This window comes from Anopheles coustani, chromosome 3, assembly GCF_943734705.1.
Source record: "Anopheles coustani chromosome 3, idAnoCousDA_361_x.2, whole genome shotgun sequence".
NCBI classification, from domain to species: Eukaryota; Metazoa; Arthropoda; class Insecta; order Diptera; family Culicidae; genus Anopheles; species Anopheles coustani.
In genome coordinates this window covers 28988319-29012500 of record NC_071288.1, presented here as the reverse complement: position 1 = coordinate 29012500, position 24182 = coordinate 28988319, and the positions used below count along the sequence as shown (strand labels likewise).

The following is a 24182-nucleotide window of genomic DNA, read 5'->3' as shown; positions in this document are numbered from 1 at the left end:
CGGCAACGTGGCCGGGCGCCAGCAGAACCCGCAAGGACCAAACCAGCAGTACTACCCGGGCCAGTCGCAACCGGGCATGCCAGGGCAGCAGCAGCATCAGCAGCAGCAGCAGCAACAGCAGCAGCAACAGCAGCAAGGACCGCAGCAGCCCGGCATGAACCGCAACCCGAACCAGCAACGGCCCATGAACCCGAACCAGCCGATGCCCTCGCAAGCCCAACAGCAGCAGCAGCGTATGGCACAAGGTGGTGTCGGGCCGGGTCAGCAGATGACGCCCCAGAACATGCAACCGTATCCGCCGCATCTGATCGGGGCCTCCAAGAAGCCGCGCTACTTTCTCGCCCTGTTCGACTACGATCCGGCCACGATGAGCCCCAACCCGGACGCGTGCGAAGAGGAGCTGCCGTTCAACGAAGGCGACACCATCAAGGTAGGTATCGATGACGCACACTGCAACCCCGTCCGAGGCATGAGGATCTCCGCTAATTTCTCTCATCCCTCCCCGCCCAGGTGTACGGTGAGAAAGACCCGGACGGTTTCTACTGGGGTGAATTGCGCGGACGCCGTGGGTTCGTGCCGCACAACATGGTCCAGGAGATTGAGGATGGTGCCCAGGGGGGTGGGGTGGGACCGTCGGTGCGTGGCATTAGCCGCGATCGCTGGGGCGACATCTACGCCAACATGCCGGTGAAGCGGATGATCGCGCTGTATGACTACGACCCGCAGGAGCTAAGTCCTAACGTGGACGCCGAGGTGAGGCCCTAGACTAGTGCATTCCCCCTTTCCCTCCCGAGTGGCCACACAGCCACTGTCTATCGACCTCCACAAGCTATCCTCATCGCTCATACCCACCAGACACACACAGGTTTCGGGCCCTACATACTACAGAACATCGTACAGGTATTGCTGACCTCAGAGTCAGAGCCTCCCAAGCGGAGGCTCATTGGGTCGATCGCGGCAATGACCCGCTCCGATACTTCGACATACCACAGCTGCAAGAGTCCTCGGTTAACGATCACAAGAGTTACCTCATTTAGTTTACACGTTCTCTCTGATTCCCCCGATTCATTAGTTTTCTCTATTCCGCTGCATGCTGCATGTTTGCTTTTCGAGACGATTCTATCACGATACTTAGTTCCATAGTTTCGTATCACCCTAGAGAAGAAGAAAAATGCGGTCTTCAAGCTAGTGTTCACTGGCGGTGTTACATTACCACTGCCGGTCCATGTGTGTGTGTGTGTGCCGTGTGTTTTCTCTTTCGTGTCCAACATTGCAACAGAAAACTGGGGTTAGCCAAAAGCCAAAACGCCTTGATGCTAATGTTTCTAACGTGAAGCCAAAGCAGCCGTCTATCCGAAGAGCTCTCTCTCTCTCTCTCTCTTTTCTAAAACCACACAAGCCGAAGCAAATTTCACCAGGCCTAATCGGGACACTTCCATCCGCAGCGAAACCAAAACAAACTTGAAACGAAACAAAACAAGCAAAATAAAACGCCAAACCAAAAATCAACAATCAGAAACCAGAATCATCCCGTAGTGGCATTCGTAATTGACTTATGTGGCTCTACCCCAATTTCTTTCCCGCCCCCTTTCTCACCCCCAACTGCAGGTGGAATTAAGTTTCCAAACCGGCGCCGTCATACTCGTGTACGGCGACATGGACGAGGACGGCTTCTACATGGGTGAGCTGGACGGGGTGCGCGGCCTGGTGCCGTCCAACTTCCTCACGGAAGCCCCGGACCAGTACAGCCAGCAGGGCCCGGCCGGCAGTAACCTCGCCCAGCGTACGCTCAACAGCAGCACCAACCGCGGCCGAGGGATCGGGCCGGGGGCTCGGGGGCCCCCGCCGCCACCGCGGGACGCCATGATGGGCGGCATGGGTGGTATGGGCCAGCGGGGCCCGCAACGGAAAGGTATGTTCGCCCTAGCTCTAGTTCTGGCTCCCGTTCGTTTCGGTAGAGTTCTTACCTTACTACTACACCCTTCTGTTCCGACTCCGTTTTATTCCCCTGTTGCCCTTGTTTTCCACTCCTTTCGTATTGGTTAACTCTATAACGAACGCATTTTACAACTTACGCGTTTACCACTTTACTACTTCGCTCTGTCCTTTTCTCTTTCTGTCTATGAACTTTTTTTTTCTTACTCTTTGTGTCACTTCGTTCGAGTTGTTTCCGTCTTGAAACTAACTCACTTTTCTCCTTCCTACTTTGGTTCCGTTTTATCTATTGAACTTCTTTAATGACTGTTTGAATCGTTCATACAAATTGTTTTAATCATGTTTGTACCATTATAATTTATTCGTAAAAATACCCATAACAGCTTCATCCAACATCTTCCGCTTTTGTTTTCAGTTCACCGCGTTGTGATTATAAGTTTCCGAAAACCTGCTAGCTTCATTTTACCAACCACCCTGTTCTGCGCAATGCCATACGTTCGCCATGTAATCTTGTCGCTTCGGGCAGCGTGTCAGCAAAGCGATTTCATGTTTTCTCTCGCATACCTCATTCAACCAATCATTATCAGTTGGTGCAATTTTTCTCTCAACCGTTTTTTCCATCATGGACCATCTTCTTGGTTTGGTTCATTATTTGACCACTGACTTGCCGCTGGCTGACTCGTATGCTATCACTTTTTTCCATCCCTCTCAGTCCACTGAATGAACTGCAACCCCTTGGATGCTATATTTTAGCCACCCTTTATTTGTTACTTCTTATGGTTTGGAAGCTTCCTCTCTTTCCTTCTCCGTCTCTGTTTTTCTTTCGCTTCCCTCACTACCGGTCCTGATGTTAAATTAAAGAGCATCTTCATCCAAAATGCACCCCCAACACGACGATTCCAGTGGCAAACGTTCGGCGGCTTTCACTATCCATACTGATGTGAATTTCGTGTAAAAAGTGACTTACGTAAAAAAACACGCAAAACCATTCTCTTCCCTCCGTTCACTCATCTTCACAAGAGTCAAAAGCGACAACAGTTTTAAGGAAAATTTCTTCAGAAACACTGAACATTTTCAGTCTTTTACAATACGAAACTCTGCTGCTGCACGGTGAAGCAAATTAAAACAATTACAGAAAACGTACAGATTATTCACGAATTTCGAGTACACTTTATAATAATCCAACCCCAGATCCCAGACAAAATGTTTACGCCATTCGGTTTCGTCTGATGGTTATTTGTTTTGCGAATTCAATTTTTTTTTACTTTTGTTTTTTTTCCTTCTTCTGTACATTTCTCTCATTTTTAAATTGTCTTTAAGTTGACATTAAGAGCACTTTGCCTAATTCTTTCCGTACACACATGTCACTACACATACATGCAACGGGTAGTTAATTTCATAGAATTGCATCAGTGAATTAAACAAACACTGGAAAAATTATCACAACCAGAAGATCGCCAACCAAATTTTGGCCAATTTCTGCTTACTGCGTATATAGATCGAGTACGATCGGCATAGATCATTGAACGTCAAATTAAGAGATTTTTAATCCTATGACTAATGGCGATGCTCGACGTCATCTCATGAGTGTGAAACAGACCTTAAAATATGAAAAAAACACTGCTCAAACTAATTTGCTCGAATATCGCCTCAGCTGATTGATAAAAGCTTCAGCAAGCATTACGCATAACTTACACGAAGTTAATCCGTTAGGGTACTCATGCACTTCCGCCCAGTTGCATCTAGCGTAAAGAAGAAAACGTAACAAAGAAAACAAATAATTTTTCCGTTCCTCACCCTCAGAACACTACTGCTTGATTTGCTTCGAATTCTGTTTTCGCTTTTCAAGTACGTCTTCTATTCTAATGCCATACAACGATGTTTTGTCTTTGTCCAAAAAGACGTTTTTTCGGAAGAGGAATAGATTTTAAGAAAAGTCTCTAATAGTATCTTATCCGCAATCCGCTCCTAGATATTGTCTTATATATTGTCCTTTAATGGTTGATATCGCTGGTCAGATTGAACAGCAACAGCGATATGCCTATACTATATAATAGGAATAAAGTACCTCCGTACCCGTAAGCAAACGTTCATCGAAACTACTATGCCATTGTGCAGGTATCACAAGTTGAAAGTGTACCAAAAGCAAAAGGCAAGAATAATTTATCTAAGAAGCTTTAAATGTTCAGTGTGCGCACCATTTTCAAACTATCTCCTTTCTGTTTTTCTCCTACTTTGCTGCTAAATTACCTCTTAAATTTTCACTACTTTCTCTGTGCCTCTATTCGTGTGACTCCAACTTCTAACCCCCATTGTCGCATCGTATTACATTCGGTTCGTTTCGATTCGAGCCCTCTCATCATGCCACCGCCCCGTCGGTATCGGTAACCTGTTGATACCTTCAACTTCATAGCATCTTGTTCCCCTAGTTACCCATGTTTCGTTCATCATAACTTGTATGGTGTTGTATTTGCCATGTTTCCAAATCAAACCCCTTACTGGACAACCTTTTTGCTCCCTCACTTAGTGAAAATCACTATAACAAAGTTTTATTTTCTGTGTTATAAGATAAACCAAAAGTAAGCCACCCTAGTTAAATGATTTTCGATCCTAGTTATTCTTTTCTAACGTTTTACCTCATATCTGCATCGTTTACATTTAAATCTTTTCTTTGATATTTCTCTTTCTTCATGCCAAATTCTTTTTTAAATATTAAGTCCATCTTTCGATACACTTTGATTAAATGATGTTCCGGCAGGTTCGAAACTGCGCTTAAAATCATTAGCACATTTTGTCATCATCACTCGAAGATACCAAAGAAGATGTTCTGATCGTGGATCATAACACGCTTTCGTGCGAGTGCACGTCCTGTATAACGTCTGGCCTTTGATGTGTTCGAGGTGTGTGTGTGTGTGTCTGTGTCTATTTTTGTCTTTTTATTTAATATGTTGTCTTTTGCCAATGACTTTTACAACGAGATGCTTATATTGATCAAACTGAACTCAAAATTGTTATTCAACGACCGATCCAACACACACCGTCGCACATACGCAAACACATTGTTCTACAACTTGCCTGGACATCATTTAAGCCAAAGCTGTGTTGTTATTTTTATTAGTACCTTTTTATTACGAATTCTCTGCTCTGCTGTGGTAAATGTCAAGTCTTAATGTTGTTTGTTGCTAGATGCTCGCCCTTCTTCCCCTACACTGTTAGACAACACGGGCCACCCTGCCCTCGATCACCAAACGCAGGTAACTACTAAAGCGTGAAGAAGCGAAAAAACATGTATCAAGCGTTCTGAAATACAATGTTAGAGCCCTACTCAAGAAAACATTCTTGTGATCCTAATGTGGGCTAGTGGTATGGTACGATGGGATCTCAGTGCAGGCTTGCTTGCAGAATGAAAAACGTACTACAGATCGAAAAACGAAACGCATCCCCGTGGGGATGACGGATGCCAGATGGATAACCAACGTCGATTATGAATTTCATACCGTACCTCGAGCACGAATCGTTAAAAACCTTGCATTCAAATCAAACAAAAGAAACTTCAACTGGATCGTAAATGTTTTATTTGCGAAAGGCTATTCCTGTACTCGCAACACACCGATAAAAAAACGAAATTCATTTTCCGACGTTCGTTTTTCTATGCGCTCCGTGCCGTTTTGGTTTTTCCACCCAATACCTTACCGCCAAAACCAAAACAATCGCTGCTCGTGCCTCTGACCAACTCTGCTAACACCTAGCTGCCCACCGGAAAATAACCTCCATGTCAAACCGTACAAACAACCACTGTCGTCCACCCAAACCGAACTACTCTACACAACCAGAAATTTGCAATAAAATGCACTCACACAATGCACCACAACTACCATGTGTCGCAAACCCTTTTCAGGTCAAGTATTTACGAGGGAACAATAAAAAAAACTCTACGAGCTTACAACTCTTTATTTGTTTCAAACCTAGGAAGATGGTTTTCCGTTACGCAATTTATTTTCTTTTCATTGTTTATCAATTTGACATTTTTTTTATAGTATTGCTATTGTTGCTCTATTGTTGTTATTGAAAATTGTTTTTTAAGTGAAACCTCTCCTTCTGCAGTGTGCTTTCGTTTACATTGAATACCAAGTTTGCCTCAATGTTTCTCAAACACTAGATTTTACTAACGCGTGTCGTTAAAGATTTTAAAGAACATATTTAGACAGTACCATATATATGGGCGCCATTCAATCACGCTTCCATTATCTTTTGATGCCGCAATGTCCTTACGTTTCCTTCACATCTTACATCAATCCAAGATAACGGTCTATCCTTTAATTTTCAAGTACCCTTGTGATTTTGTGTTTGTTTTTCGGTAAATCTTTTCTTGATCTACTTATGTATATCTTTTCTCATGTAGTGAACATCCTTTTCCAAAAATTTCTATGAACCTGTTTCTTCAACATCTCAGATCTGTTTTTCTAATCTTTGATGTTTTGACCCTCCCCAGGTGTTTTAGAATGGATAATAAAAGCTCTAAAAGCTCCGTCTTATTAGTTATCCGTTCTTTGATCATAGATGTGTTCTATCTGATTCAGTGATTTGTTGTTACTATTTGTCGGATCTACACGTTGAAACAATACTACGCTATATTTATTAGATCTTTCAGTGCTATTAGAAATATATAACATTCAATTAAAACGATACGATTCAAATTTGGTTCAAAACATCTTTTATTGATTGAGACATTGTGAGATTTTACTACTAAACATTGAGAGATTCTATTACAGTTAATCCTTTCTGCTTCTTGAAGGCAATCGTTCAATATATCTATTGAAAAATAACCAAAACTGTTTTGTGCATGGCTTTTATCCGTGTGTTTTTCTTGTTTCACACTTTCAGTTAACCCTATGCTATAAAGTGACATCATTTAGCATCATATTGAAGGAATCTCATGAATGATTCATACAGATTATATCTTAAATGCGCACTGCACTCCATTGAAAAATGATGTCACCTACCTTCACAGCAGTTGGAAAATTTAGTTTTGATTACAAATCAGAAGAGACATTTATTAAAAGGGCTGTTCGAAACTGTTGATTTAGTTTTACTTTCATGTTTCCTTATTTTATGCTGGTGCTTATCACTTCGCCGTGTCATTGCTGTTGCACGCTACAAAACTGTGCATTGCGATGCATCTATACTAACCAAATCAACATGACAAAAAGTTTAGTGATTTTCATATATTCTGAAAATTCCTTTTCTTACTATATCTATCATTTGAAAGCTGTGTCAATTTCGTATAATTTAAAAATTTTCTATTAATTGATTTATTTTGATGTACCTCTTCAGTTGCATTCATCCCATACTGCGTTCGTAAAAAGGATAGATTCGAGAAAAAGAATATACCGAAAAAGACATCAAACATGTACCAACCAATAAGACATACACAGCTTCTCGCTATCAATGCGCCACTCAAAGCATTCCATCGTGCAACAGATGAAACAGCATTTCGTGCTAGAAGTACACTAAAACGAACTTAAATATAACAACCTACCCAAAGGGATGCCCCCCTCCCCCCCAAAAACGGTAGAGTAAAGTGTTACACAGCTAGTATCGGTAATCGGGACCCCTTCCCATCGCAGGTGATGCACATCACACTGACACGACAAGATGTAACAAAAAAAACACAGCTAGCCCACCACAGTCCAAGAAATGTCCTGGATCGCCAGAAGTGCTACGGCCGAACACACCACCGCAATTTGGTACCATGGGCAGGGATGTCTACGTACTTTTTTTAGTAGAAAACTGTGAACAATCTGTCCATCCAACTGTCTGCCTCTAACCTCTCTGTCAATCTATCTGTCTATTTTGTCTGCTATTCGTCTGCCTGTCTGTCCGTCTGTGCCTTTTTTCTCTCTCTCTCTCTCTCTCTTTATATATGTCTGTTCTTATCTGCCTGGCTAGTTGTCTGTTTCGTTCAGTGTACTATTGCGTGCTGTCCAACGACTCCTGTGAGCAAAAACCCTGCCGAAGTAAAAACAGAAACCCCAGAACAGCGCCAGTGTGCGAAAAACATTTGCTTTGTTTTGCGTTTTCCCCCCTGGTCTGTTCGAGGACGAAAGAGTCCTCACCCTTCGGAACAAGCTTCAGAACTTTGGTATTTTCCAATTCCTCAAAGAAATGTAAACAAAGAATAGCCGTTCGTAGCCGATAGGTCGGGCCGGGTGAAAAAGGCTGTTGCTGGCCTATCAATCACTTTGAACTCAACTGTCACGGACAAGTTGTTCCACGTGCTAGCCGGCACCTGTTGCCCACCCCGCGCCAGGTAGATGTGTTCGGTGTGTGGATGTAAGTGTGTTTCGGTGTCCTAGCTGTCAATGTGTGTTCGTGTATCACAAGCGTAACAACATGTTTCGGTTTCCATTTGATTTTCCTATTTTATTTGTCTGTAATACATCACAATTCCTCCCCCTGCGTAGAAAACCGTGTCGATGTAGTAGTAGATTGAGCATTCGATGGTACCGTAGCGACTATAAGTACTTTTTCCGTCTGTATCTCCCCCCTTGCACCGATATTTGTACACGCCGATGTGACCCCGTTTTCCGGGATGGATTTAAAACACCAACCAAAGCGCCCAACTCAACTTTAAATAATTTTAACCATTTTCGATAGACTTTCCACTTTCCTGTCTAATTCCTGACCCACTGATATCCGTGTCTGACTAAGCTTCGCTGTCATTCGTTCGTCACGTTAAAAAGATGAACGGAAATGATCCGAACTGGGAAAAGTTAACGTTTCTTTCGTCGACGGACGATTTATGGTGATTCATTTTATTTTTCTGCTGGTACATTCATGGTTTAAACAAATTCCGTGTTTCCGTTAGACTCCAGCAATGTTTCTCGTCGACAGTCCGTACCGTCGATATGATATTGCGCCAGTGCTTATTGAACTGGCAAGCGTCTGGCCGAAGAAGACGGATGAGAAATTCTTCTTTTCGCAACATTCTACCATTTTCTTCAAGAACCACCCCATAAAAAATGCCTACCGTTAGGGAAATGGCCGCTGTTTGGGAGGTTGGCAAAAAAGACGGCAGACGGCAAGTAAAGTGTTCCATCAACGGAATATCCGATTTATCAACAGAGCGAACCCGAGATGGCAGAGGCTGCCGGATGCCATCGGGACGTCGAACCATTAGCGACAAATGGGATAGGAGCATTTGTTGGGGGCCATTTTTTTGCGAATTTTCCTTGAACGATTTTTCCTACCGAAGGCGTCTTCGGCGGGGAAGGAAAAGTAATGATCGCCTTTTTGATTATTTTTCGCCTTCATTTTCCGCTCCTTACCGTTTTGTGAGTTTGTGTGTGTGTATGGATGTTGATAGTGCTGTTGCCACTGTATCGTGTGTCGGTGTCACAATTTATCCTGACCTTGCTGTATCCTTGCACCCGCGCGTTGATAACTCCAAGGCGCGATAGCATCGGGGTGTCGGGAGAACATTTACTTCCGATCTTACTGGTTCAATTCATCACTATTCGTCAAGCTGTCGTCCTGCAGCGCCGTTGCGGTCGCCATCATCGTCAGCTCCACAGGACAGCAGCCGACATCATTTCGTTCGATATCCTCCTCGTTATCACTACCATTTCCAGCAAGCAAGCAAGCAAACAACCAAGCAGGGGCGGTAGGGTCGTATCAACTTTTATTGACGATCGCCTCGTTCTCCTGTGCTCCTAAAACCTTCGTCTATCACTCTTGGGAACAGTCACATGGCAGCGTGAAACCAGATCCTTCAGAGACAGTGTCGTTCAAGGAAGCTGATATCTCTCGGCGAATGTGATACGATAGGATGACATGCGCGAGGATGATTTCGGGATTGTGATCCACCCTTGCTCTTTTCTTTGGGATAATGATGGATCATTGCGAAACAAATATCTTCTTACATTTTTTTTTGTAGTTTTGGAAAACATTTAAGCAGGAGTAAAATTCTTGCAAATATGTAATAACGATTTTTATAAAAAAAAGTTGAAGGTACAATTTTATTCAACTTTTGAAAAGTATCTATCACACATATCATTTGGAGTTTAAAGTGGTTCAAAAACTTGAAACAAACTATACAACGGAAATGTACCAATTAAAACAGAGTTAACGAATGCGGACCTAACTTCTGACCGCTTTTTCATTCGAACCACTACTGTAATCATATACTCTTAGTCGTTGGGTAGAAGATGCAATAAAATCGGCCAACCAGAAGCCCATCTTCACGATTCTCCATCTGCTTCGAGGAAATAATACCCGGGTTACCAATTCACGTTACAATTTATAAAAAACAATTATAAAATACATAGTTTCAACCAGCACAACGCCTGCGGTCTGTTCGGTCTGAAACATTGGCAGCGCCATTTCATGCCACGTGGTGGCACGTTTTATTGCCCTTCCGCCATTTTAAGGGTCCAATGTGGCAAGGATGCCGTATTTTAACGAGTAGTGTTTCACTTTTATAACTCGCATAAGCCGATGGCCAGCGAAGCTTTAATTTGGTAGTGCAACAGCAACGTTTTGAAAACATACCGCGCGCGAATTTATTATCGTCTAGTCGACAGAAGCTCTACGGAAATCCCTAGTGTAGTTCAAAGGAAACTTTAGAAACATTTGCTAGAAAGGGCATTTCAATTGAGATATTAGAATAGTACTGTCGATACCAAATGATTATTATTACTTTAGCAGCTAGACATAAAAGACTACATCATGCTCACCCTAGTCCAGCTTCCTCTCGTAGTGCTCAAACTCACTGTGTGTACGGCACATTTTTGGACTTGAAACTCTAGTTTAAGTGCTCTAGCGTTCATGTGTTCATGTTTCTTATAGCGTTTTGTTACATATTTTAGCGTTTCTAGTTAATTTCGTTCTTCTTGTTTAGCACGGTTAAATTGTTTGTTTGCATTTATTTTAATGTTATACTTCCGTCTTTGTTTTTTTTTTATTATTAATAACCTCTCAATGTTAGACAATTAATTATTCATTCTAGTCATTCCAATATTTCGCTCCCGTATTTAATTCCGTTTTGACATTTATTCGAATAGTTGCAAGCTCTATTCGTGTAGATGTGTATTTAATTGCAGTTTACTTACAAACTTGATAAGTGATAGTCTTACATGAATTTCTTGTTCAGCTCAAACATTTCCCTAACCGATGCAATATTTCCTTCAACCAACCTTTTTATCGAATGAAGTTCTAAGAAATTTATGTTTCAATCGTTTTTTTTATGCCAACTGCCCACAAGCGCAACAACCTTTAAAAATACCAAACTCACTCCAATACACCCAGCTATTGTAACATGCTGAAGATGTGAAGAGGTTCCATCTGATTTTCCTTAAAACAGAACACTTCCTACCATTGGCTCGTAATCTTAACCTTACCACTGGTAAACTGTAGAACGAAATTTTATTGCATCCTAGGCGAGCTTTACCAGCAATTTGTGCGTCTTTTTGATCGTGCTACAAAATCATTGTCCCTCCCTGTCGGCTCTTCGCAGCTCTACACCTTTTTTGCACTCGACCAATTTTCGTGCTTGAAAAGGACAACGTTCTTCAAGCTCTACCGTGCCCCTGGTTCTTACTAGTCAAGATGTTGGCCAGCCGCTCCTTCCCGTACGTTCGTTTGTGAATTTAATTGAAAACTCTGCCCCTTTTGAGAGTCGCTATGACAAAAAATTAGAACGACCCAACGAAGAGCAGCACCGAGCGAACCCCATGGCGAAAACGACAAACCCGCAGGCATCATCTCCTATCTATTTTCGGTTTGCCCGTAAGCAAGAAAACTGGACAAGAAAATCGAATAAACTGCTAGCAGTTCTATTCAATCCCCGCTCGCCTGCTTCCGAACCCTCCCTTCCGGGTATCCACCGTTTGCCTTTCCGAACATATGCGACGCGCAAGTGCAGTTGCAAAAGTTTTAAATTGAATTTTCATGCAAATGACCAAACCACTTACATTGCGTTCGCTTCTTGCTTGGCAGCTTGGGAAACGTGGCCAGCCCGCAAGCCAGCAAGAGAAGTACAAATACTATTTTACCGGGTGCCGCCATTACGTTGGTTCGCGCTGGTGAGTTGGGTTTTGCGATGTGCAAGGAATTTTAATGGCCTGCATTATTGCTGTTGAACTGCGTGCTTTTTCGCACGTGATTACCTGTATTCGGTATTACTTCCTACCTTGCTGGTGCGATGTACTTTTTACACAATTCACTAAAGGAAAAGAGTACTACATTTTTATCCTTAATATACATCTGTTAACAAATTATTTTCACCTTTTCTGGAATATAATAATATTTAGCGCGATTGTTTAGCGCTATCTTCTCGTTTTTATTTTCCTATACAAACTCACAACTAATAGGTATCGTCGCCGTTTTGCGTCACATGCATTTGTTTGTTAGTCCTGTCTGTACGATTGTTTGTTCTATCGTTCTTTACCGATTTCATTATTCTTACGCTGTTTATCAGCCAACCCTGTTCTATAGTCTTATAAGCGGCCATCCTATTAAACCGTTCCAACTTGCTAGCATTTTTTGCCGTTCTTAGTTTGGGTTTCCTTTCTCGTTCCTTAGTGCAGCTTTAGTTTCCACAGTCTTTAAACTACGTGTTTGGTTTTATTCATTGTTTTCATTCACTTCTTGTTTTCCATCAATACCACTCACTGTGAACTTATTTCCTGTTCTACTCTCTACACCCGTTTTTCATTGTGTTTTTCTTTTTCCTCCTTTGCCTTTCTATTGATCTCCCACTATTTCATTTTCACTGTTACTCTCACGCTCTTTCTCTCTTTCTACTTTTGTCCTTTCATCCAAAATATTCTCTTACCACATCACAGTTCGTTAGACAGTTCGATTACACTTGCTTACCAGATCCAGTTACATTATGGGGTTCACTGTTGAATGGTTTTAATTGAGGAAAGTTATTTTTAAGTTGCGAAGTTGCGTATAAGTTCATTGACACTTTTCGACAGTGTCGCTCGTTCACAACGCGTTCCTGTGGCGGAGATGAAGAAACCGCGAAAACCCTACTACATTACAATGGCACCGCGTTATGGCCGGCGTGAAATTTATACCATTCTCTCAGCGTTGACATTTGTCTTTAGTGATGTAAACGCCCACGGCTACACCGTAAGTGCACAGTGTTACAATGCTAATTTCCTGTTTTCTTTCCATCGCCCAAGTTGCTTCCGAGTTATGTTTCTAGAACATTTTCCAGTTTTTGATCTCATCTACCATATTTATACCATTTACATGCCGGTCAACTAGAACATTTTTGTTGATAGACCGGTTTCTTGAAGCTTGCTTATTTCGTTTGTGTTCTCGCCCGGCCGTTAGCGGTTTCTAGTTTCCGTTGTTTTTAATTTTGATGCATTTTTTTTCAAATTGATACTGCCGTTCCCAACGACAACTCTTGGTCGTTCGCCCCGTCAGAAGCATAGTATTGCTTCGAGCGGCTCCTAGAGCTGTTAAGTAGTGTTGCGACGTTGAAAGATTGTTTTTGACCTTTGCGTTGATTTTTTCCCCAATTCTAGCCATCATGAAAGGATAGCAGAACGTTTCTACTAATGTGCAGGAATATGAGACTTTTTTTATTGCATTAAATGATTATTTTTAGTACATGCACCATCTTGAAGTGCCCCAATTTACTCAGGAGTACCAACAACACGTGCTGTATCAGAACCCCTCCCATACGTACACACATACACAAACACAAACAAGCACACATAATCGCGTACACCATGGACAACTATCTTTGTATATGTCGACATGTCTGTTTATTTTCTCTCTCAAAACACGGGCTGGCGGGTTGGGCGGGGAGAGCACAGCAGTAGCGAGTGTTCGATAAAACTATGTTTGCATACTAACGGAAGATGGTGCGGTTTTCTAGGGGATGTCGGGGATAGGCGGGATGATCGGTCAAGGGATAGGGATCGGTGGTAATGTCGGCGGCATGACCGGCATGCAGCAGCAGCAGCAGCAAACACCGATGCAGCAACAGATGCAAACCCCCATGCAGACGCCCATGCAGCAGCAGCAACAGCAGCAACAGCAGCAGATGCGTAACAACCAGCAGCAACAGCAGCAGCCGATGATGCAACAGTCCCATCTGCAGCAACAGCAGCAACCGGCACCGCAGCCCACGACGACCGCCTCCTCCGGCGGTCTCTTCTCCAATGCGTCCAACCTGCTCTCCGGGGCAGCCGGTGCTGCTACTGGCGGTCTGTTCGGCAAAAAACCCGCCGCCCAGCAGCAGCAACAGCAGCAGCAACCGATGCAGCAGCAGTCCTCCGGGCCGTTCGGTGGCTTCGGCATGGGAGGCGGCGGCCAGCAGCAGCAGCAGCAGCAGCAACAGCAGCAACCTATGCAGCAACAGCAGCAGCAACCCGGCGGCCAACCGGGTCAGCAGCAGCCCGGCGGGCCCAACATCATGGGCAAGATCCAGGAGATGGCAGCACCGGGCGGCGATATCCTATCCAAGGGCAAGGAGCTAATATTTATGAAATTCGGTCTCGGTGGTAAATAACCCCAGGCGTTTGATTATGATTATCGTTACGGTTATTATGCTTATTGTATCTACCAATCCGAGGCGGGGCAGCAGCGAACGACCGCCCGTCTCACCATCCGGTTCACCGTTCGGCTGCACTAGAACTGCGAGTGTGGCACGTGTTCACGGAACATTAAACAAACAAAGAAACAAAAATCGAGGAAAGCAAACACTACACCCAACGCAAGTATAACAAAAGACAAATATCAAACAAACGAAGGAAACCCTACCGACCCAAAATGGCTCGCACGCGCTATTTTTCACCCGCTTCATTGTTGTTCCACGCGATCTGGCCTGAAGACTTGAAGGCTGCTGCTAGATTTTCGACTACAATACCGAGTGAGGAGTATTTTCCGACGTTTCCAAGGCGATCAGGCCGGATGTTACACGTTAATTACTTGAGCTCTTACCCTAACCACGCAATCGCACGCGCAATTATGTATTACTTCCAATACACACACACATACACACACACATACATACACACATAAACACACACGTGGATTGAAAAACGTACACAATATACACACGTCGTCCTGGTGGGCAAAGAACGTAAGCAACATAAAAAGACAGTATAAAAGAGAAAAACAATAGTAAATTCTAACCGTAAGCTGTAGTTAGCGAGATATACTTACAAGAACAAATAAAGAACAGATAACAGAAGCGACACGCTTTTCAAACCGTGTAGAACAGAGACAGATAGATTATGCACCCAACAAAAGTACGGTAGCGAGCGAAGTAGCGAATTGTATTTGTTTCGACTGGTTTTGTTTTTGTTTAGTCCTTCATCCTGCCAATAGTAGTAAAGTGACAGAGGAACTAAATATATCTCGGAATGAGTCTACTGTAAATACGTGTTTCTTGAATGCCTGTGCAACGCGAAAGCTTTTCCACGTTCGTCCTTAGTCTAAAGCTTTCGCCGTGCATAACAAAGGATTGTTTTTTGTGGCTGTTTAGCTTAGGTTGTCTTTTGTCCTGTTTTCTGTCCGATGAGTTTATTGCGCCACAAAATGACGGCGGACCGCAAGACAAGACGTAATTTACGTATAGATAATCCTAGTAGCTAATAGTGTTACCACAGCAACTTACGCACACAAACGTTGGAAGAAATTTGTTAGTCGGTGTTTGCTTACGTTACTTCGTGTTGGGCTAGGTCCTTTTCATGCTACTGCTTGGGAAATGTTTTATCTTTCTATATATCATAAAAAAAATACACACATACAGATGCTACTCTCTATCTCTCTCTCTCTCTATCTATCTACCGGTGCACCTGCATTCCCACGGTCGCCATGTTTGTTTTCTGCCTTTTTCATGTCATCGTTGTTGAACCGGTCGAATGGTTAGGAAGTAGGAAAAACAAAAGTCCATCGAGGAAACGCTCCAGTTTCGTTACCTGTACCTTTCTAGTTTCAATTCGCTTACTGTAAGTGCTTTCTCGAGTATCTGAGTGTGTGGAGTAACGTGCTACAATCACAAAATAAACAAGTGAGAAAACAGAAAAAATAGGATATAGAAGGATATAATCTTACCATTAGTGGTACGCGTTCGAGGTGAGAAATCGGATGCAAAAGATACAAGTTTAGCTAATCGTTATTTAAAAAGTGGAAAAACATATACACACACGCACATATACATACATACTCAAACACACACATACACACACACACAATCATACAAATATATCTAAATACAGACACTCATCAAACCAGGCATGTTTCTTCATCAAAAAGTATTCTATTTGTTATTCTAGCTAAAATACAAACAAAGATAAGAAAAAACCGACGGGACAAGCCGTTAAAAATCATTCCAATACCAATTCTGACAGCGGCGACATACATGCATATATACGTACATACATTCATACATACAAACATTCATACATACCCCCGAAGCAAGGACAGAAATATGTTTCGCATTTCAATAATCTCGTCTGTGCGGCTCGAGACGAAAACAATCGAAAAGTTGTTAAGTGTTGTTAAAGGCTACATAAAAACTAATAATTAATCCAACATACACACAAACACACACTTACACACAAACACTTACACAAGTACACACATACATAAAACACAACACAGAAGAAGGATACAGCAGTCAGGAAAACAGACAATTGAGTAGAAACCGCTAAGTGTAACTGTCGCCTGACAATTCCTGATGTGAAGGAAATCGCGGAAAAGTAAAGGTGTAAAAGATAGAACAACACTTTTAGCAGCCTGAAAAAAAAACAGTAAGATTGCGAACTAGATTGTGACCGCGACGGATAACGAAGGCGAGAATAAGAAATACAAAAGCATACAAATCTTAAGTAAATCGAATGGTGATATTTACATTTAGAGCGAATCGTAACTCATATCATTCCCAAAACAAAAACCATACATACCGCAGACAAACACATCCATGTACTGTTGATGCTGGGTTGAGGCAAACGTATAAAAAACCTACAAAAAAATCGTTTTTGGCGACCATATCGTGCTAAGTGGTAAATTCAATGGAAGCATGTAACACGATCTATCTCGGTGAATTGGTTACGGTAAGATAAATACTTCGAACCCCCAATTGCAGTCCATGCGAATTAAACCGGAAGTCAAAATAATACCAAAAACTAACAGAAAAAACCAAACAGAATACATTAATCAAACTAATGCGCCATGTTCACATCAAGCTTCTTTAAGTGCGCCGTTTCACGAGGGCGCAAAGAGAAGTCCATGCGTTGCAATATGGCAATGGAGGAAAAGACAGAATAGCGGAAAAAGCGTATCGTTGGAAAAGTAAAAAAACAACAGAGACAAAACAAGATGCAGACCAGACACACCGTGCGTGATCAACTCGCAAAGTAGATTAGTGTTATGTAAAGATTCCAAACAAAGTCTATCAAGGATGAATGAAAATACAAAATCCATATAAAATAGAGAGAGAAAAACCGTATGTCGATATGCTGGTTAGACATTTACCGATATGAGTTATGAATACCCTACACCACGTGGGACATATGATGATGCACGAGAAAAGCTAGGAAGTAAAGAAATTAAACAATTGTATCTAATAAGCGCGTCTTTAGCACAATACTAATATAAATAACGATCGTTTTCGTCAAGTCGCAGGACATTCAACGGTGGACATTAGCAGCAACATAGCCACCGGTGCAGTTGGTAAGAGTGGTTAGTAAATAGACAGGGCGTGGGCGAATCGGGAACGTAGTACCAAGTGTAATGGTTTAGAAGTAAACGGGTTGTTTAGGGGTTCGACAAGCAAAATAGCAAACAATGTATTGTGCAAATATCTTTACCACTTAAATTTATCGCTACCCAAACAAAAAACAAAACCATCTGCTAATAAACTGGATTGAAAATCTTTACAATCGGATCGGTAAATTGCTTGTTATGGAATCGTATTATTCGTAGGGTGTTTGCTGCGAACGCTAGGAGGCAAAACAGCGTGGTTCGACGGGGTGGTCGTTAGTCGGTGGCCTGATGGTAAAAGGCGCTAGAATCAAACACAACGCTAGACTCGACGGCAAAATGGCCAAAAATCGTTGTCCGGTTCAAAAGAACGACAACTGTGCATTCAGGCAAACAGTCAGCATTGTTGTGACCTCCTTGTTGTTGGAACGTTTTCCCCGGTGGACAGGTTCGTTGCTCCGGTACGTTCTCTTTCTCGTTACCCATCTTTTCGCCTTCCGTTATGTGGGTCATGTTTTGGGTTGTTAATTTCCTACCTTAGAAGAGTAACACTGACAGTTGTTATAAATTAATGGAGAGTCATGGAGAAGCATTGTTGGTATAAGTCCGTGTTGCATCTGGTGGGATGAGATAAGGTAGATTACAGCAAAAAAAGACATATGCGTAGGAAAACGAAAAAAAATAACAAAGGAATTTGAACAAAACAACTGCTTGTTTTTTTCTTTCATTGCATGCAGAGGAGAACTGCCCCCTCTAGTGTAAATTCAAGTAAAATTATTATCAAGCAAAGATTCTGTCAGAACCGATTCGTGACAATTAAACATGGTGTAAAATTTGGCACGGAAAACAGAAAACAGTAACTCTTTATCATCAAACTAGAAATATACGCAAGAAAAAAAACTAATACAAGAGTCTAGAATGCTACTTAAAAATCAGTCGAAAAACAGAACATATTGGATTAAACCACAATAAGTAGACCACGGTAAAGTAACACGGAGTAAACGTCTGCGAAGGGGGGGTAATGTAATTTCCAGTAAACTAACGAGAATCAACATCACAAGCCGAAAGAAATGGATAGGATAGGACTGTAAATATAAATTTAAAAACTGCGCATAAACGCGTACACTACAGACCACTGAACAGACGACAACCGAATCTTATAGTATAAAAATAACAGTACGATAACAACCAAGACAGCAGTATTGTAATCGCGTGAGAAAAACGTTAGATCCGGAAAACGCTGCTTTGATTGCGAAGCATGCTGCAACTCCATGAATATGGTGCTGTGTACATTTCCACAAAAAAAAACTCCACCAGATTAAGGATCATAGTTTCGCGTCTCGTTCGTGCGTAGTTTTGGCTGGCAATTGTGCGACAGAATCGTATCAACAATAAGCACACGGAGTAGACACCTTTAAACGGCTGACCGCATCGGGTGAGGATAAACGAAATGAATTCAAAAGTGAAACAAAGAAAAAACGACCACAAATGTTTACCCACCATAATTAAATTGAACATATTTACAAATAAATTATTGAAACTTATTCATTAAAAGAAGGAAAAGAAAACCAAGAGAATACGGATAAGTAAACCTGGCCAGCACGAGCATGGTAAATGAGATCTCCGGGTGGCTGTCGTTCAGTCAGATATAGAAGTGATATGAGATAAGTACCCGACGCAAAGGCTTGTTGGCGGAAGGAAGATTAAAGGCACAAGAATACGAGCGTGTGGTCAAAGTATAAATACCCCCATCACCAACTCACCGCTTTATTCTGCAGGTCGTCAAAAACACAAGCGGTGAAACGACACTGGTGGCAGTCGAAGAAAGTTACAATCCACTACAATAAAAAATGACACCTACATAAACACTTTAATGCTTAAAATATTCACCGTTAGGCCAGTACTAAGGCGTACGTTTGCGTTACGATGGACACCATGAGTGCTGAAAGCGGCACTTATAAACTGCTTGTTTTGGGAAAATTGTCATAAAAAAACGAACATAATTCCCCACACAGAACACACACAGAAATTAAGCGCCCCGTCGGCTTAACTGGGGATGGTGAACTGATAAGACAGTTACGATGAACATATAAGTTCAGGGTGAATCTTGAAAAAAAACGATAAAATGAAACAACTTGTGCACCATCCTACAAGAGGGCATATCCTGCTTAACTAGCCATTAGTGAGCCAACAACTTACAATACACGTAAAACCCACGTGAATGCTGACGCGCGTGCTCAGGCAAACTATTGTTTTCGTGAACGAGAAAAACTAAAGAAATAAACCAGAAAGCATGATAAAAAAAACGCAAGTGAAACGCACATAAACAATCGGCGTACATCGTTGTGCGATTACCAGCTGCTCCGTTTTAGTGGGAAGCAGCCTTGACTTTATCTTCTCGAAACTTTCCGCCATTCTCATGTCACTGCTCGAAAAGCTCACTTCACTATGTTTTCCGATAACAAGGCCATCCTTTGCGGACACAGCATTACTCCTGAACTCCTTAGTTTCAAAATGCACATCCATTTGTACACACACACACACGCATATACTCACACTAACAGGAAGATGACGCTCTTCGGATTGGCATACACTGGGTCGTGGTGGCTTCCAGCGGTAAGCAGAAAGAAAGTAGAAATATGTAGTGGAAGTTCGCTTCGGAATTCCCTTTTCGCGTGCGCGGTGGTTTACTACGATCGATCGATTGAATAACTGTTATACGGCTGTCGTACAGCACGCTGCCACTACTGTAATCGCCATGCTCTTCGTAAATCGTAAGTACACGCCCGTTCTAACACTCATTCTCGTCGCTGTATTGGCTTTCGATTGCGTATGTTACCAAAAAAAACTCCTTGAAACCGCCACAAGCTATTCGCGATCGAACTGGACAGATACATGACCAGCTAACGACTTGGCCATGCCGGTGAAGATTAACGATTGCGGGCTGAATTGCTATTTTTTTTATTTTCCAAATTTACTTACTTACTTTTCGTTGTGCAACTTGTTTTTTACACCTTTACACCATTCCTCAGCTATTGATACTTACTTGCAAAAAAAACATAAAATAAAAAACCAAAAATCAAATTACACCTTAACTTACACCTTACACCCAACAAACAAACCAAAACCAAACAATGACAATCGTCTATTATTTTACAACCGTTTACAGTCCATTTTCAAACCTCCCCCCGTATTCTAGGGCCGAACGATTGCAGATTGGCATAAGCGAGGCGGGCGAGTTGTGGAGCGGACAAACAAACACGCATTACAAGCAAACACCCCACACGTCACTCTACACAGAAACAATTGAACACTACCACCATATTGACACAACATCCACACGACCACTTTTGGTATCCGGGCAGAAGGTTCAAAGCTTCAGCGTGATTGTTACGAGCGGTAGCGGTAGTACAAGGTGGGGGGTCGCTCCGTAACGTCGACCACTTGAAGTTCGATAATTGTTTCAAGTTCTATTGTGAAGCCGCTGTACCAGCAGTCGAGATTTAAACATCGGATGAGATGAGTCCTCATGAACGAACGAACGAGCGAACGAACGAGACCGTACAATTGAACTCGTAGAGGTCTGCTAGTAGGGCCACGGTTTGGTCTTTTGATTCCGTTTCGTCCATAGGTGCGTTACAAATAGTAATGGAGCAAATTAAAAAATCTTGTTCAAACTCCTATCGAAACCGTCGCGATAACTCAATACAACGTATAGTTTCTCGAATGATGTTTCATCTTCATGCAGTTTGAGAGATAAAAACAGCATCTATTCGTTTTCACTTAAATTAAGAAATTTCTCGGTACTTTCCAAACTTCGGTAATTGCTCTTCTCGTGCGTGACAGAACATACAAACAAATACAAATCTTTATTAATTCTTTTACCGTTTTTTGGTCCCAAAGTAATAAACATTGCTCTACAAACACTAACTCTAACTCAGCATAGACTACGAAACACCAACCTCTACGCTTTTCTCTGAACTCTAACCTACTCTTACCAACATCCAACATGTCATAATAACACTAAATATTACGTACAACTTGCAATAAAAAAAACGCTTGCGAAAACGAACAAAATCGAACGAAGGAAGGCGAAACAAAAACATGAATCGCCGTATAGCACTAGCATTCACCTTAATCAGCTACTTACAAGAAGATAATTCCAAAAGTTGTATAAGTAAAGGAAGAATAGAGCAGCATACAACGTAACCCGTTTATGGCCACCATAAGGGCCACAAATGGAGACAGAGAGCTTTTTCTGCAATATTTTGTTACGCTTCGTCCACACCATGTCACAGGCTCTAGTTTCAATTTTACCCTTCTCCTTCAACATGTTAGATGGCGAATACACACCACCCTCTAAATGGCGCAGTCCAGCTAAACATGCGACCGCCCTTGCTCCCTCTAGTGGCAACACTCTAACATAACATCCCCATTTCCAACATAAACGATAAAAGCAAAAAAAAAAAACAAAACTAAAATCCAAAAACACACTCGTACACCTCAACAGAACAGAAAGCGAAACAAAACAACCACAACAGCAAGAACAACAGAAACAGACGAGCGATCTATGGTTTAAATGATGAACGATGAAATGCAATGATTGTTAAGATGATACAAATGTTATGATATGAAACAACATAGCTGATAAACACACTGGGAACCAATGATGTGAATAAATCAACTAAACATTACTGAGTCGAACTGGTTTGTTTCTTTCAACGTTTAATTTTATCTTTCGAAGTCGGTCTTTATTTCACCATGCATGCAAAACACGCATGTTTCAATCAGTTGCTAATAGCCAACAGGAAATAGATTTGAAAAAATACTAATGTGGACTTTACACATCTTCGTACGTTTCGGTAACGAACGTCACGGAAGTCTGATTAAGTTCCGATGGAAAGTAGCTCAAGTTCCACAGGGCGGTAGAAAACACCAAAGATTGCTGCTCCCGAAGCGTAAGCCACATGGGACGACATAATCCCTCACATTCCGTTCGTGGTCTTAGCGTTAGCTGCAGCTGGCTACGCAGTTGGTTCACTATCACCAGTCCGGCCACATGCGGTGTCAGTTCAAACGATCCTCGGTAGGCCTGCGAAAGCAGCACCCAGCTGGTGTATGGCGGTTCCCAGTGGGGGGCGTAGAAGTATGGCTTTCGGAACATGACTCTCGTTTTCTTCAGCGGTTTAAGAGCACAGTTTCGCAGCTGAACGAACCAACCGTCGGGGCCTTCGGCATCGGATTTGAATTCGCCAATGAGGTCCAGCATGCGCGCCAGAGCGGACGTCTTGGCCGTGGAAGCTTTGAACAGAAGGTTGGTGCGAAAGTCGCAAGGATTGGCGAACAGCAGGTCTTCGAGGTCCGCTGCGAATCTTTTCCAATCGCTTCCGTAGCGTACGTTTGCATTCCAAGGTGGATGGGCATTCTTGACGACGGTTGGAACTTTGCGAATCAGGTGATGTCGAAATAATGTTTCGTAGGACACATTTTCGCGCGATGAAATTGTTTCTAAAACACATTTCAAAATATGCAAAACTATTGTTCCGACGAGTTCTTCCAAGTACCAGTACTTACCCACATTCTGGCAAACGGCACAATCGTCCGGAAAAGCTGGTAGTATTTCCAATTTATCCGTGCCAGCATTTTCACTTGATTTAGCAATCAAACATTTAGCACGATACAGTGGAGTCCAATCCCAATATGGTAGGAGCTCGAGCATGACCAACCGGCCAACTGCCGCCACATGCCAGTTCACCGTTGGAACGTAAACGACGGCTAAGCACATGGCCATAAACATCAGCATTCCGGTACACCATCGGAACACCACTTTACGCCACAAACGCCACCGAACCGGACCGAACAATGCGTAAATTTCCTTTTCCTTGAGGTTTGCTTTCTCTATTGCTTTCAGCAGGTCCCGCAAGCTGGCTTCTAGTTTTGAATCGGATTTTGCCATCCGATCCGCTCCCGGAGACATTTCGATAGAGACTAAAGCGAACGCGGCCGTTTTGGGACAGTCGCCAGATGCAACGAGCGTGGAACGAGATCATTTTCCGGTTGATTGCATTTTCCCATCAATTGTGAGAAAATTAGATTTACTTTCCTTTCTGGATTCGCTCGGTGCGTGTGGCAGTACATGATAAGGATTTAATCAGGATGCAACAAAGGAAGGTCCTTACGTAGTACGAGCGTGTGTGAGTCGTCAGCAACTAAACTTGTTTTTTTTTTTGACTAACTTGACAAAATAACTCACAAGAGCACAATCAAAACGATCCGAAATTTTACAATTTCGAAGGAAAACGGATGTTTTTGGAAATAATTGACACTTTTTTTCATTTTGGTAAACAGAGAAGTTCGTTACTTGTAGCTAACATAAAACGATTCATTATGAATGCAACACGAAAGAACTGTATCATACCTTATTGAACACCATATAGCAACTAAAGGACATTAATTGATCTATTTCGGATTTGTTTACAGCTACAGTTGAACAAATAATAAAGAATCTTTTTTCA

At 42.3% G+C, this 24182-nt stretch overlaps 3 protein-coding genes across 3 annotated transcripts in view; 2 read left to right on the top strand and 1 right to left on the bottom strand.

The window, feature by feature from the left end:
- The window catches only part of LOC131258917 (uncharacterized), a 59906-nt gene extending 45439 nt beyond the window's left edge, over positions 1-14467 (top strand). The window contains exons 15-19 of the mRNA XM_058260316.1: positions 1-430; positions 511-753; positions 1609-1912; positions 5122-5189; positions 13832-14467. The exon at positions 1-430 is cut by the window's left edge and continues 23 nt beyond it. Coding sequence (XP_058116299.1) covers positions 1-430; positions 511-753; positions 1609-1912; positions 5122-5189; positions 13832-14467 — 1681 coding nt within the window. The remainder of the gene's footprint in view (positions 431-510; positions 754-1608; positions 1913-5121; positions 5190-13831) is intronic.
- The window catches only part of LOC131258941 (vacuolar protein sorting-associated protein 37B), a 492072-nt gene that overhangs the window by 93930 nt on the left and 373960 nt on the right, over positions 1-24182 (top strand). The window lies entirely within an intron of this gene.
- Positions 22508-23644, bottom strand: LOC131259002 (uncharacterized). The gene is made up of 2 exons (XM_058260414.1): positions 23242-23644; positions 22508-23175 (listed from the first exon to the last, which is right to left on the bottom strand). The coding sequence occupies exons 1-2, from the start codon at positions 23642-23644 to the stop codon at positions 22508-22510; spliced, it is 1071 nt and encodes a 356-aa protein (XP_058116397.1).

What these genes read in the sequence shown, in the direction of transcription:
- LOC131259002 (XM_058260414.1), bottom strand. Translation starts at nt 23,644, where the DNA reads ATGTCTCCGGGAGCGGATCGGATGGCAAAATCCGATTCAAAACTAGAA. An exon ending in TGCCGTTTGCCAGAATGTGG is followed by an intron (nt 23,176 to 23,241) that starts GTAAGTACTGGT and finishes AATGTGTTTTAG; the next exon opens with AAACAATTTCATCGCGCGAA.